Genomic DNA, 15825 nt, shown 5'->3' on the forward strand with positions numbered 1-15825 from the left:
CGAATGAATATTCATGCACTTGGACACAGTTTCTAGTGTTCCCACACCCACTTCTCCAACATATTCAGTGTCACTGCAGTGTTTCTATCTGACGCTTTATTAATAAAGCTAGGGTTAGTCGTTCTTCAGAGATGTTAGCTAGCAGAGTTCGTGCCTAGAGAGCCCTGCATCATGCAAACACCCAAAACGCACCAGGCACGGTTCTATAGGGCATATATAGTTACTACATGTCCAAATGTTTGTGGACACCCCTTCTAACTAACTATGCATTCAGCTACTCAGCTACTAAAGCCATTGCTGATATAGACAGCTTGTCTAGGCCCTGTAGAGAAGGACACTCTGGAGCAGATAACCATCATAAACCCATTGGCACCATATAAAGTCCCACAGAATGATGGATGATGTTCCATCCAGTGCATTTTGGAATGAGTTAGAGAGTTGGGGTCGAGGTGGGGTGGTGGTTTTCCAACATCCTAACCTCACTAATGTTCTTGTCATCAATTACAATTAAATTCTCACAGCAATGCTCTTCCACAATATAAAAGAAAGTCTTCTTCTCTGGACAGTAGAGACAGTTACTCCAACAAAAGCAGGAGAAACTCTTTTTAATACCCTTGATTTCAGAACAAACAAAGAATGTCCCAATACTTTTGTCAAAATAATACAGTAAGTGATCCTGGTCATGAATAGGTCTATTGGGATAAGTTGTTATATTATAGCTATTACAGGCTGCCAGATGAAGTCAGATGAAGCTCCACTAACCGTTCTAGAGCTTTTAGAGCCGATACATTTTGCCCCACCACTTTTCAGAGGTGTGTGCGTCATGGTTCTGTGGATTTGTGATCTTGAGAAAAACAACATTTCAGGAGCTCCTTCTGACTGCCAGTGTAGTCAAAACAGGAACACATGTTGAAGTGCTTTGTTAAATAGTCTTCTAGGGCCAACACTACTTGGATATTCTACTTGCTTTCGCTGAGGATGTGTTTTGATGGCGGTAAACCATCTTTGATGAGCATTTACAAATGAATGTGACGTTCTCGGCCTAAAAGCGCTTCCCCTGGTGTGAATATCGCTGCGCTCAAAGGGTGGATGATTTGACCTAATTTATCTCATGGAGTAGAACTAAAATGTCAGAATGAGTCATACATTGAGCTCCCTGAAACTAGCCATGTTCACTCAAACGGAGAGAGCTGAGCGTAATGTAAGCCAGTTGTTGCTTGATCTAGCAGTGCTGGTAGTGAGACTCTGAGAAAACCTAAACCCAACTGATTGCTTTTTGGATCTGCCGAGCAGGGGTTAGTCATATCCCTAGAGAATATTTAGATCTTTGAGGAGATGGGGGGGAAAGATCCACCCCTAACTTTGCCGTTTCTTTGCTATGAGTTACTGTGTGTCAGTGGAGAAAGCATGTTTGGATCAGGACCACGTACATCAACTCCAAACACTTGGGCTGAAAAATGACAAAGCCATTTTAACCAATGACTGATTGGTTCAGAGAGCTTCAGGCTGGTTCTCTAGAAAGAAACAAGCGTGAACATCCATCAAAAAGTACTTGGATACGTTTGACCGTGATCCATGGAAAATATGTTTAGAAATGTTCTGTATGTAATTAATATATTTGAGATGACTTTAGATGACTTGATTGCGTGACAAGGGCTTGTGTACAGCTTTTTGATTGGACAGAAATGGTAAGAACTTCACATTCCACCACAGTTATGATTAGCGTAAGGGTTAGGTGGAGTTTAGCGTAGGATTAGGGTTAGAACAGAGACGCTCCACATGAGGGGACTGATCACTGGTTGAAATATGAATGGGAGTTTATGTAACGCTCAGCATGGCGTCTGTTTACGTCTAAAGCGCAGTAGCCAGAGCAAGCCGAACGCTACAAACTGTTCATCAGGTTTCATCAGATTTGATCAAGGATTTAAAATCTGCTTCCGAAATGGTAATCTGACCTAAAGTTTCCAGTATTTTGGTCACTCCCCATTCACACAGGTAGAAAAACATATTCTGGTCTAGTATGACTGGAAATAACTGCCCGGAGGCGTTGTAAAGGTTAGAATTAGGTTTAGGTGTAGAAGGTTAGGTTTAGGTTGAGGTGTAGGTTACGCTTAGATTAAGGGGTACATTAGGTTAAGTTAGGTTTAGGTTAAGGTTAGAATTAGGAAAGGGGTAGTGGGTTTGGTTTAGGTTGAGGTGTAGGTTACGTTTTGGGTAAGGGGTAGGTTAGGTTAAGGTTAGAATTAGATTCAGGTTTAGGTGTAGTAGGTTAAGTTTAGTTTAGGTTAAGGTTAGAATTAGGTTTAGGTGTAGAAGGTTAGGTTTAGGTTGAGGTGTAGGCTACGCTTAGGTTAAGGGGTAGGGTAGTTTAAGTTTAGGTTGGGTTAGAATTAGGTTTAGGTGTAGAAGGTTAGGTTTAGGTTGAGGTGTAGGCTACGCTTAGGTTAAGGGGTAGGGTAGTTTAAGTTTAGGTTAGGTTAGAATTAGGTTTAGGTGTAGTAGATTAGGTTTCGGGTAAGGGATAGGTTAGGTTTAGGTGTAGTAGGTTACGTTTAGTTTACATTTAGGTTACAATTAGGTTTAGGTGTAGGTTATGTTTAGGTTAAGGTTAGAATCAGGTCTAGGTGTAGTGGGTTAAGTTTAGGTTGAGGTGTAGGTTGTGTTTAGGGTAAGGAGTAGGTTTGGTTAAGGTTAGAGTTAGGTTGAGGTGTAGGTTAGGCTAAGTTTTGGTGTAGTAGGTTATGTTTAGGTTAGAATTAGGTTTAAGTATAGTGAGTTAAGTTCAGGTTGAGGTTACGTTTAGGTTAAGGGGTAGTGGGTTAAGTTCAGGTTGAGGTGTAGGTTACCTTTAGGTTAGGGGTAGGTTAGGTTAAGGTTAGAATTAGGCTCAGAATTAGGGTTAGTAGTTTAGTTTAGTTTTAGGCTCAGGTAATAAAGAAACCATTGTACAAAAACAGCAATTGTACAATTCCTGGAATGCATATTAGTCACATATGTAAGAATTCCTCTTGAGACCATTCTGCTGTCAAACATGATGGAGGCACGGTTATGGCATTGGCAAGGAATGGCTGTAATTGCAAAATGGCTATTCCAATATTTTGATTAAAGTCCTTGAATTAAAGCTGAAAGTCTACACATCAGTAACATCTGGACTGCTTCATTCCTCATCCACTGATGATGTATAGATGCCAAATTACAAAAATGGTCACTACCCACATACTTAATAAACAATAAATACATAATACATAAATAAACATCTAATAAAATCCACACAGGAGGCTATGCCTTATGTCCAGATGCTGAAACACTCCCAACAACACCATGCTTACATTCACCCACCACTCATAGGGATGGGGGTGTGTTGGGCCTCAGGGGTTGGGTGGGGAGGGGGTGCACATACAGAGCATCCATGTGTTTTTCTCATCAGCTTTCCAGCTGCAGATAAAACTCCTAAAACCCCAATGTTCTGCTAAAGGCTCTCAACGCCAGGCCTTCAGCTGCAGGGAGAGGGAAAGAGGGACGCTGTCCCCACAGGAAGCCGTGCAATTAGGGTTTGTTTTAGCCCTTGAAGGGTATTTATTTGTTAAGGTCGTTCAGGGTGGACTGTGGTGGGAGGGGGGCAGTCTTCAAGGACTGCGTGAGATCTTTGGCCAAATGAAATAAAAGGCACATGAAGCTCGACGAAAACTTGGCCAAGTGTCCTCGTGACTGGCCAAAACACAGCACTGCTAAGACTGTCCGAACGCATTTTTCATTTTTTCACTTTGCCAGCCCTCCCTCCTTCTCACACACACCGACACCCACCCTCACACAAACCCATACAGGGAAGGTGATGAGAGCAAATCCTCTTTGTGAGGGATGGGCATTCAGATTTAATCTCTGACCACTTTTTTTTTCTTTAGGGCGGAGAGGGGAAAGAGAGGGAGACCGAGAGAGAGAGAGGGAGAGAGACCCACTCACACAACATTGTTGACCTTCAGAGAGAGAAGCAGAGCAGCAAAGACCCAATAGCCAGCCTGCTCGACTGAAAAGAGAGAGGGAGAGAGAACGAAGGGAGGGAGAGCAGGAGAGAAACTCAGAGTGTGAAGGAGACAACTTGAAGAGGCATAAAAGAAGAGGGCAGGTACCAGCAGCAGGTAAGAAACATCTGCTCTGTTGCTCATTCAAGGTGGGAAAACCCAGAGAAGCTAAGAAGAGCTGTAGAGGATAAACCTACAGGGAAACAAGTTACCAAGGCTTGGTGCTTGGATCTTGGCAGAAGAAGGTGGCTGCACAGTGCCTCTCTGTTTCTATAGAAACCTTCTGGTACTGGTACTCTCCTCCAAGCTCTTTGTTCTTTGCTCCGAGAACATCTGGGAACATCAAGGAATATTCAGTATTCAGTAGGAACGTCTTAAACACCAGTGCTCTCCTACTTGGTTCTGTTTCCATGTTTTTCCAAGTACTTTCGATTAACCTGATATTTGACTGAACTTGCTGATCCATGTATCTTCTGTAAGTTTCAGTAGAGGGTTCGGAAAGCAAGAGAATGCTTACTTGGGCTGTGCATACACCCAAAGATCTCTGCAGCTTTTGAGAGCAACATTGCTGAGCATTTCTCTAGCCCTCAAAAACTGCGTTTGCCAGAATCCTGCGGTCCACCAGAATTTGCTTCATGGATTTTCAGTTAATTAGCTTCCAAGCTGGTCCCATATAAGTTCTCAGAGCTGTAAAGACACATCAGTACAGTGTTCATTTCCAAAGAGTGAACATGTACAGGAGTCGTTCTTTCCCTTCATGTTGTGAAACTGTATAAGTATGTTTTGCTGTTGGATGTAACAGAAGATTGTGTAGAGGGTCTGGCCATCACAGCAAAGTGAACGTCAGAGATCCCACATATGTTCTGAATAATTCTCAACTGAGTAGAAAAAGCTCCTTTTCAGGATCAAGACTTCACCACACTCTTAAAAATGTAGGTGCTTCAAAGGGTTCCTTGAGCGATGCCATGCCACAAAGAAGCAGGACTGCATTAGAGATGTGTGAGGAGTGGGAAGAACCTTTTTGATCGCTTGACCTATTCAAAGGTTCCTCACACTCACTCATCTCCATCCTATTCCAAAAATGGCTCTCGATGGAAGTAACAGTAGTTCTACTATGGCATCGCTCCAAGAACCATTGGAAGCATCTTTATTTGGAATGGTGTGGTGTAGGTCTTAACACAGTAGTCTGACCAGAGACCAGATTATGTGATTATCTGACCTGATTGTCCATCCTGACCTTTGATCAGTTGAACCTGTAGCTGAACCTCTTCGTTTCCAGTCTCACGTTCAGACAACAGTGCTATTTCAGACTTCTGGACTATGTGAAGAAAGCATAAACAGTGCAGGCAGCTGCCAGCAGTAAGCCCACTGGGAATGAAAGTTCATTTGTATTTATTCTGGCTCAGCAAGAATCATATTTTCTCTTCTTTTTGAAAGCCACTAAATATTTACTTGTGTGTATCAAGTCTGGATCAGCAGAAAGCCCCTAAGCCCATGAAGTTATTTACTGAGGTTAAGTCAACTTGATCTACAAGCGAAACCCTCTCCAACCATTAGCTCATTACCCTCTGAAGCTTCGTTTTAAGACCGCTGGGCTGGCAGTCACCAAAAAAGCAGACTGAGCTTCTCACAGGACATCATGTCAGCCAGTGCCAGATGGTTGGTACCCTGAATGTATCTGCAGAAAGTAAGGCAAGGCTTGAATGGGGGTCTTCATACATAGATGCATACAGTACTTTTTAGCAAATGGTTGGCTCACTTCACTGACAGCTATTCTCCACTGTGCCCCACCTAAATCAGGCATGCAGCTGAATTAATAAACAAGCCCACATTTTCCCAGGTTTCCTTGCTCTCCAGGCCCCGCCCCTGCTCCCTGCTCTTTGCGATGAGGCAGCTGTCACTCAGCCAGATGGCGTGAGCCAAACATCTGATTTTAATCATTCGTAAATAGGCTCTTAGGACTTGTACTGTATGTCCTGGGCAACTTTGAAAGCTGGACTGGAATCAGCTCTCATATCTATTAGTTCAGTAATGGCAGAAGCTGACCCTAGATCAGCCCTGAAGTCTTGCAGTATGTGCAGTAGGGTCTCCGGGTCTTCAATACTCCCATATGGAAACTAATATATAGCATATATTACTACATACGGAATCCCCTTATATCCAACATGCATTTGTCACATATTGAAATATACATTATATGTCCTTCTAATCAATACATTCAGCATTGAGCTGTGGAGCAGTAGAAGTGGAATGGTAGAATGATGGTGGTGGAGCTCCATCCAGTACTTGGGTCGAGGTGGGGTGGTGATCATCCTCCATCATCTTGACCTCACTAACGCTCTTGTCACTGAATTCCGTAAAATTGTCCTTTGACAGTTCTTTATTAGGAACCAGTAGGAGGAAACCAGTATGCTGTACAACAGTCCCCAGACTTCGCTCTTTCACCAGCCGTGAAATCAGAAACTCAGACTCATGAGTTATATGCAGAGTTTATGTTAAATAACTGAGTAGACTAAATGTTATTAACTGGTCAATATTATTTTTGCTGACCTCCATATTGACCATTATGTTTACTTAATGAGGAGGTATTGTTATTGTGAATGAGCCAGTTTGAGCCCACTTAGTTTAAAATCTGAGGTTTTTTTTGTTTTATATATATATATATATATATATATATATATATATATATATATATATATATTTAAAATATATATGTATATATATAATATATATATATATTTTTAGTGTTTATATATAACACTAAAATATATTTCAAGGTCTGAATATTCTTAACAATTAAACAAATTATTAACTTAGAAGGGTGTGATTGCATTATTATTATGGTGCTATTATATTATTATATATCGTATCATTATACAAGCAGCATAAAATTACCTTCAAATTACAAATTAATTTAATAAAAATCAATATTGATCAATATTGGCCTGGACAATATATTGTCAAAAAAGAAATGTGATTATGACAGACCCACAAGCTCACTACTTCTCAGTTGTGTAACCTGCTATCAGTTCTGTGCACATATTAAAATGTACACTATTGTCCAAATGTTTGTGGACACCCCTTCTAATGACTGCATTCAGCTAATGTCTAATGCCAGGAGGGGGCTAGAGCTAGCGTTGAGCTGTGGAGCAGTGGAACTGTGTTCTCTAGAAAGCTGGAGCTCCATCAGATATTTTTTGCATGAATAATATGATGCTATTATATTATTATTATTATTATTATTCTATCAGTGGCAAAAAAGACAAAGATGTTGTTTTTCACATTTGTTCTGGGGCAACAGTCATTGTGACAGGCCCAACCTCACTAGTTCTCCATTGCGTAACCTGGTATCAGCTCCAGTGCAGGAAAAATGTCCTGCTGATATTTTTTTTTGTCTGAGTGCCTCTGCTGTGAATCATTCCAACATACTTACCAATTTTGGAAAAAATAAAATTGAACCAGACATAGAAAATCTACTACTTCTGAAACTCTAATGATTACCATGGGACCAGCAAAGATGTCCAACAAAGTTACTTGTGCACAAAAGCAGGTTTTTCCTGTAGAAGCAGCAAGAAGCAAAGGAGCCTGAGCCTCCTGGCACAGCTGAACATACCTCCACAGAGATATTCCGCGGTAATAATGGTAACTCAGTCCCACATGTTCCTCAAGAGATCAATCCACCTTTGAAGTTGTGCTAACTTTGGCAAATGGTGCATCAGACATTTGTGACTGGAGAAGCAGAATGCATAGCGATGCTGTGACTGGCGGACGCTGGTTTCCTCCAAGACCTCCAGGTCCTTTGGGACACTCTGTTTCTCTCATTGAGGCTCGGTCTCTCGCTCTCAGGTTCAGCTTTGCACAAAGGTGCCTTTATCTGGAGCTTGGTACCCTGAGACTGGAGAGGAACCTGAAAAAAAGATGCTGGTGCTGAGGTGTTTATTTAAGAGCCTGTAAAAGCTGTTGCAATCCAGTCAAACTCAGAGTGGGGCAGTGCATATCGGCATGCCTTGACCACTGTTACAGCATCGAGGGACTACTTACACACATTCACAGACATGCTGTCAACACCTGGTGTGTTCTCATTCCCCGTGAACAGGAAAGGGCACGCCACATGTGTTAGTCAACCATGGTATAGGAACTCAAGCCAATGCCAAAAGGTGTGTGACTGGGCCTAGTGAGGAACTACTTGTCAGTTGAGACTCTAGGTCAAGGGTGGGGAACCAGGGTCTGGACAGTTTGCCTGCTTCCCCTGCTCAAACACCTTTAAAACAGGTGTGCTTGAACTTTGGAACCCGGCCCTTCCGGACCAGAGAACCCTACCCCTGCTATAGGTTATAAACAGATGTCTAAGCTAATACTGATACAATGAAATCTGTCTTTCAGGACAATGAAGGCTGGGCTTGGATACTGCTGTCTGCTACTCTTCCTCCTGACCACAGATGTCTTGGGGCAGCGCACAAGGCCTCGACCAAAACCCCCCACCACAAGGAAACCTTCCCCGTCGGTCCCGAAGAAACCTCCCACAGCTCCCAAAAAGGAGCTCGAACCTCAGGAGCCCACCGATTTCCCCCCTCCCATCCTTGGCCCACCATCTTCATTCCCAGACTGTCCAAGGGAATGCTTCTGCCCACCTTCCTATCCAAACGCCCTGTACTGCGAGAACCGCAACCTCCGCAAGATCCCAGTCATCCCGTCTCGCACCCATTATCTCTACCTGCAGAACAATTATATTGACCAGATGACTGCAGACTCCTTCAAAAACGCCACAGAGCTCAAGTGGATAAATCTAGGGAACAACCGCATTCGCGCGATAGACAAGCAGGTGTTTGAGAAGCTTCCGAGCCTGTTGTACCTCTACATGGAGAGAAACCAGTTAAAGGAAGTGCCCAACGACCTGCCATCTGGCTTGGAGCAGCTGCGACTCAGCCGCAACCAAATCTCAAAGATTGCTCCTGGAGCTTTCAGCAAGATGGAACACCTTGTTCTCCTGGACCTGCACCACAACAAGATTAGTGACAGCAACCTGGGCAAGAACGTCTTCAAGGATCTTAAGAATCTCATCCAGCTCAATCTGGCGCACAACATCCTCAGGAAGATGCCCGCAAATATACCCAGCACCATCTTCCAGCTGTTCTTGGACAGGAACAACATTGAGGACATTCCTGAGAACTACTTCAAGGACTTTGCAAACCTAGCATTTATTAGACTCAACTATAACCAGTTGAGTGACAAGGGCCTCCCGAAGATGGTGTTTAACGTCAGCACGCTGCTGGACTTGCACCTGGCTCACAACAAGCTGAGCACTGTTCCACTGTTTAACGGCCACCTGGAACATCTACATCTCAACAACAACAACATCGAGAGTAAGTTACAGCAGCCTGTCTTTCCTGCCTTTACAAAGATAAGATAATCCTCTATTAGTTCCACAGTGGGGAAATTCACAGTGTCACAGCAGCAGAGGGATAGCAAGACATATAGATGCAAAACATAGATAAATAACCAATAAATACACAATATAAATAATAGAAGTTAAAAAACTGAGGAAAAACATAAGAAACATAAACATAAGATAATTGCAAATTGACCCTTAAAAACATATTGCACATTGCACATTGCATTGTTACTCCATCAATCACCATCAATACACATTCTCTCAACTGCATTCCACACTTTCTAAACCTAAGGAACACTGTTTGCCCTGGTAGATCCCATTCAGACATCTTAGGGGTGATTACATACCATGTTCTGTTGGACAGGAACTATACTCTACGTCCAAATACAAATCACAAACCTAACGCCAGGCACTGGCTAGAAGTGTATAAAGCCCCCTGGTATTGACCTGTTTGCTCCATCCAATACTTTAGGGATGTGTTGGGGAGTCAGGGATGATACAGGTGAGGTGGCGATCCTCATCCAACATTCTGACCTCATTAACATTATTGTTGCTGAATGCAATCCAATCCTCACAGCAATGCCCGAGAATCTAGTAGAAAGCAAACTCCTTACTCCTTGATTTCAGAAGGAACAATGAATATGCAGGTGTCTGAATACTTTTGTCCATTTGTTGTATGTAGGGAATGGTAAACAACGCCCTTTTAGGAGTCCTTTAAGAGTCCTTCTTTAGGAAAGGCTATGACAAAAAGCCAAAGATGGTGAAGATGGTTGGGTGTAGTACCAGGTTCTACTCTTTCAGTGCTACACGAACCTTTCTTAGAGTTCCAGGAAAGTTTACCCATTAGTCATCGCATGGCCCATTGAAGAGCTGAGGTTGCTTTGACCAGGCCAGACCAGCCTGAGGGTGTTTGGGGTATTTTCAACTGCAACCGAGATCCCTTACTCAGTTAGTTAGAGTACCTCCTAACTGGAGGTACTGCTTAGGAACCTCAGACGTGAATGTGATTTCTCCAGTGGTCTGCTTGTTAAATGCCATTGTCTTCTTCTCCTAGGCATAAACGGAACGGAGATCTGTCCCTTTAAGCAGAGCGAGGACGTGCACGACACTGAGAACATGCCCAAGCTCAGGTATTTGCGGCTGGATGGCAACCACTTGAGTCCCCCCATCCCCATGGAGGTCATCATGTGCTTTAGACATCTCCACTCCATAGTGATCTAGAGCAAAGTCTGGATTCTCCTTGAAATTGAAGTTCTTGCATAGCTGTGCACAGTGGTCCTGTCCACTTGACAGTACTGATTGAATCAAGCAGTACTATTGAAACACAAGGAAACGGCAAAATCCTTTTTTTTTTTTTACTTCAGGAATGTTTTTTTTTTCTGAGCTTTAAAAATATTTATTAAATATCAAATAGGAATATCACTTTTGAGCATGGATATTTCTGCATTTAAGATACGTTAAAGTTTTATATATGTTCTCGTGATGCGACAGTATTAACAACCATGCTGTAAAACATCCTTGAAATTAAGGTACATTAACTGACATTGGCAGCGTTCCATCCACACTGGAGTTACGAAGCTAGAACAGCATCTAATCAGAATGTGCTGGAGGACCTAACCTGAGTACAGGGACCAATAAAATAGCAGGTAGACAGTAGTCGGGATGTCCTGATCAAGGTTTGCTACCCCCTGATCCAATCAGAGGCTCTTAATGCTGCCTAGCGGCCGATACTGATCCGGTCTGATCTCAGAGTCTCTGTGAATATTACAGGCCCACTATTTAGGTAAACTGTTTTAGTAACAGTTTCTGTAATCAGACTAAATTCTAATTCTAAATTCGGGATGGAGGAACGTTAGATCTTCCAAATGGAGAAAATTGAGTAAAATATCTTAGTCGTCGTTTTTTTGGCAGCGTGGAGAAAAATTGAGCAACATTTTGTGGAAGAGTGACGAGTTCAGATCCTCCTCTTCTGACAGATGATCTAACTCACTCCTCACCTGCGGCTCTGTGGCCGTCTGCCGTTGCTGCGTCACAGCATTTACAGCGAGGCTCTGAGCTAACGCTAAGCTAAAGTTTCCCTCTTCCCCGAACTTTCCGTTCCACCTTAAATAAGGCAGCAGTTCCGCTCTGCTGCTGAGATGCACTCACTGTAGCTGCAGCTCTATTTAAGGTGGAATGGAGAGTTAGCATTAGAACCAGCTTTAACTTCTGTTTTAGCTGCTAACTGGTAACATCGCCGCTCTTATCAGTTCAGATGAAGCTCTGCTCGGTTTTCCTCACTGAAATAACGTCACAGATGAACTCTGTCTAGGGTTATTTTCATAAAAATGAGACGTTCAGTGTCTATTAATGGCGCCTAGAGGTCGACAGATGCCGCTCTGCTACAGCAAACCTAAGGAAGTGGTTCGGAAGTGGATCGGAACCTTTGAAGCTGATTCCTGATCTATTATAAAAATGATGCCTGGATTGGTTTTGGGTCGGGACATCCCGAGTAGATACAGTTTGAAGTCTACCTGAAAAGATGAAAACAGACAAGGGGGATAACGTGACTACCATGTAGTTGAAATGTCCTTAATGTGCCTTAATGTGTTTTTAGGGTCACATGTAAGATTTTACTGCATTCTCTTGGTATGCATCTCTTCTGTATAAATAAACGATGTTCTTTTCCATGGTGCTCTCCGGTAAGACCTGCTTGCAGTTGTTTATTTGGTTCTTCCACACAGCAACCCTTCCACTTTGAGGAGGTCTTATTCTGAAGGAAGAAGAACTGTTAAAACACCAAGGTGAGATGACTCAGCGGTTGTTGACGACCATGACACATGAAAATGTCCTGATAATATCCTAAAATACCACAATATTTCTAAATCAAGATTGTATCTTAGGAAGATGCTGCTGCTTACGTAGGTGCCTGGCTTTCGCCATCTGGTGGCCGGAAAACCACAGACAAGACAATCGAAGGCAACATTTGCCAAAACACACACATAGTTATAGCAGAGATCGTTTGTGTGTGTGTGTGTGTGTGTGTGTGTGTGTGTGTGTTTCTATCTCAACCTCAAGTACATGTGACAACACCACATCATGAGCACAGGCCCTTGGCACTTCCTTCCTCCCACAAGATGCCCTTGTTTATAAAAACAACACATTGGAAATCACCACTTTTCACACACAGTTTTGGAAGTACATGCCATCAACATCTTAACGCAATCGAAATTTGAGAGTTATTGAAACACTGAAGTCGTCTAAACTCGCCCCCGATTGACCCCAAGGGTCACAAAATCAGACAAGGGGGCCAGATTATTTTACTTTTTTTGACTATTTGGCAGATCTGCTTTTTTCATAATAAGGGAAAAAAATGGCCCAAAAATATTTAGATCTTTCTAGTCATGTTTGGGAGACTGTCCTCTCATTTCTTCTAGCAAAAGGCTTCTAGGTCTGAGATTCTTGAGCATTGAGTTCCATCCACTGCTTTTTTTTTGAGGTTCATCCAGAGTTTGGATGTTTAGCTTGGTCCATGAAGGTCATATTGGTGCATGCGTCGCTGCACAGTAGAACAGTGCACCACCACTCCAGAGCCTGATCAATCTCCTTAAAGGTCTTCTGCAGCCTTTCTGGGATCTGACTTGCCTTTCCAGCAATGAGCAGTTCTCTCTGAAGGTTTCTTGGCTTTCCAGATCTCAACTTGACCTCCAGCTGTTCCTGTTACCTGACATTTCTTAGTGATATAATAAACTGAGAAAGTGGCTTCCTGAACATGCTTTGCTCTGTTCCCAGGGGCTCCTTCTTATTCCTTTGTGGGCAATGTTCAGATGTAATGTTATAAAGCTTTGAATTTTGCATCACCTGACCTTTCCGAACAATGACCGTGAACAAGCCATAGTCCTAACACGCTAATTCATGTCTGAGACCTTGGTAAAAGTTACAAGAGGCCAATTTTTTTGGGGTGCTCCATGCTAAACTCCACACACCTATTCACAGTAAGACATTTTAAGCAGGGGTGCCCAGTTTTACAAATCCACTGAACAATGAAAAACAGTCCTCAGAGTGAATCTTTATAAAAGACTGAACTAAAAGATTGAATAACTGTCAAAATTCACAAGTGATGATGCTGCATGAAAAAGTAGGAAACAGAAAAAAAACAAAAAAACAAAAAAAAACATAAAATATCTGTGCTGTATTTGATCCTATATTAGCTCTCCTTTACAGATTCCTCCGCAGTCTCAACTGCTTAGTGCACTTAAGGCCATAACAAACAACCTGAACCTGGAACCTTCAATGGAGAAGCCTGTGAATCCATACAGACCTTTAAAGAATTCATGAGAATGTTCTTTTACTCACCGACCAAACACCTACCTGTAAGTTCTTTCAGATGCTGCTGAACACAGCATTCCCTTTTCAATAACCAAACATGAATCAATGTCATCACCATGTCCGGGAATGAATGTGGACGTTATTTCCATGTCCGGGAACGAATGTGGACGTTATTTCCATGTCCAGGAACGTAAACATTATTTCCATGTTCAGGAACGTGAGCGTTATTTTCATGTCCAGGAACGTGGACGTTTTTTTTTCATGTCCAGAAACGAACATAGACTTTATTTCCATGTTCAGTAACGTGGATGTTTTTTCATGTCCGTGAACGTGGACATTATTTCCATATCCGGGAACGTGGACATTATTTCCATGTTTTGGAACGTGGACATTATTTCCATATCCAGGAACGTGGACATTATTTCCATGTCTTGGAACGTGGACATTATTTCCATGTCTTGGAACGTGGACATTATTTCCATGTCTTGGAACGTGGACATTATTTCCATATCCAGGAACATGGACATTATTTCCATGTCTTGGAACGTGGACATTATTTCCATGTCTTGGAACGTGGACATTATTTCCATGTACGGGAAAACAGCCTTAGCTTCTGTTGTAGCTGTACCTAGCACAGTCACAAATACGTGCACCGTTCTCTTTACCTTTAAATAAACCTCTGCTCGGTTTTCCTCACTGAAATAAGGTCACAGATGAACTCTGTCTGGTTGGGTAGCTTTAGAAAAAATGAGACGTTCATCTGCAGCAGCTAAAGATCGTGTCTATTAATGGCGCCTAGAGGTCGACAGATGGCGCTCTGCTACAGCAAACCTAAGGAAGTGGTTCGGAAGTGGATCGGAACCTTTGAAGCTGATTCCTGATCTATTGTAAAAATGATGCCTGGATTGGTTTCGGGTCGGGACATCCCGAGTAGATACAGTTTGAAGTCTACCTGAAAAGATGAAAACAGACAAGGGGGATAACGTGACTACCATGTAGTTGAAATGTCCTTAATATGCCTTAATGTGTTTTTAGGGTCACATGTAAGATTTTACTGCATTCTCTTGGTATGCATCTCTTCTGTATAAATAAACGATGTTCTTTTCCATGGTGCTCTCCGGTAAGACCTGCTTGCAGTTGTTTATTTGGTTCTTCCACACAGCAACCCTTCCACTTTGAGGAGGTCTTATTCTGAAGGAAGAAGAACTGTTAAAACACCAAGGTGAGATGACTCAGCGGTTGTTGACGACCATGACACATGAAAATGTCCTGATAATATCCTAAAATACCACAATATTTCTAAATCAAGATTGTATCTTAGGAAGATGCTGCTGCTTACGTAGGTGCCTGGCTTTCGCCATCTGGTGGCCGGAAAACCACAGACAAGACAATCGAAGGCAACATTTGCCAAAACACACACATAGTTATAGCAGAGATCGTTTGTGTGGGTGTGTGTGTGTGTGTGTTTCTATCTCAACCTCAAGTACATGTGACAACACCACATCATGAGCACAGGCCCTTGGCACTTCCTTCCTCCCACAAGAGATCTAAAAATCTAGATTTTAATTTTTTAGTTGTCCAGATGAAAAAAATGTAAATATCATCTAACGATGTCATCATATGACATTATGAGATATATTTAGTCTCTCATATATTTAGGAATTTACAATACATAAAATATTTATATTAATAGAAATCCCTCAACATTCTAATAAATCACTCAAACGTTTGTTTATATGGTCTTTTTTTATGTGTGTTTAGATGTTTTACTTAATAATTGTATTATTAATTATAAAAGGAGCTTATTAGGAGCTACAAGAAATTATACAATGACAAACAATACAACATCATTATAGATTTAGAAATGATCACGTTTGAAACGGGTCATTTATGATACATCTGGCATTCCTCTTTTTTCTCCAGATTCTTAAATTAGGTAAATATTGAGCATTTTATACTTTTAAACTATGTGGAGCAACAGAACAGGATTTTTTTTGTTGTTGAAAACACTGATTTAAAACTTTCCAGTGGTGATTTAACAGTAGACAGAATCTTAATTCATATTCAAATTAATTCATATGTATTTATAGGCCATTACTTTTCCAC

At 41.9% G+C, this 15825-nt stretch overlaps 1 protein-coding gene across 1 annotated transcript; it reads left to right on the forward strand.

Annotated features, from left to right (window-relative positions):
- The first annotated feature begins 3768 nt into the window (after nucleotides 1–3768).
- Nucleotides 3769–12096, forward strand: prelp (proline/arginine-rich end leucine-rich repeat protein). The gene is made up of 3 exons (XM_072666375.1): nucleotides 3769–4136; nucleotides 8403–9382; nucleotides 10466–12096. Exons 2-3 carry the CDS (start codon nucleotides 8407–8409, stop codon nucleotides 10630–10632), a joined length of 1143 nt encoding a protein of 380 aa, XP_072522476.1. The 5' UTR covers nucleotides 3769–4136; nucleotides 8403–8406; the 3' UTR covers nucleotides 10633–12096.
- Nucleotides 12097–15825: the final 3729 nt, after the last annotated feature.

The sequence above is a fragment of the Salminus brasiliensis genome, chromosome 21 (genome assembly GCF_030463535.1).
Source record: "Salminus brasiliensis chromosome 21, fSalBra1.hap2, whole genome shotgun sequence".
Lineage (NCBI taxonomy): Eukaryota > Metazoa > Chordata > Actinopteri > Characiformes > Bryconidae > Salminus > Salminus brasiliensis.

What these genes read in the sequence shown, in the direction of transcription:
- prelp (XM_072666375.1), top strand. Translation starts at nt 8,407, where the DNA reads ATGAAGGCTGGGCTTGGATACTGCTGTCTGCTACTCTTCCTCCTGACC. An exon ending in CAACAACAACAACATCGAGA is followed by an intron (nt 9,383 to 10,465) that starts GTAAGTTACAGC and finishes TTCTTCTCCTAG; the next exon opens with GCATAAACGGAACGGAGATC.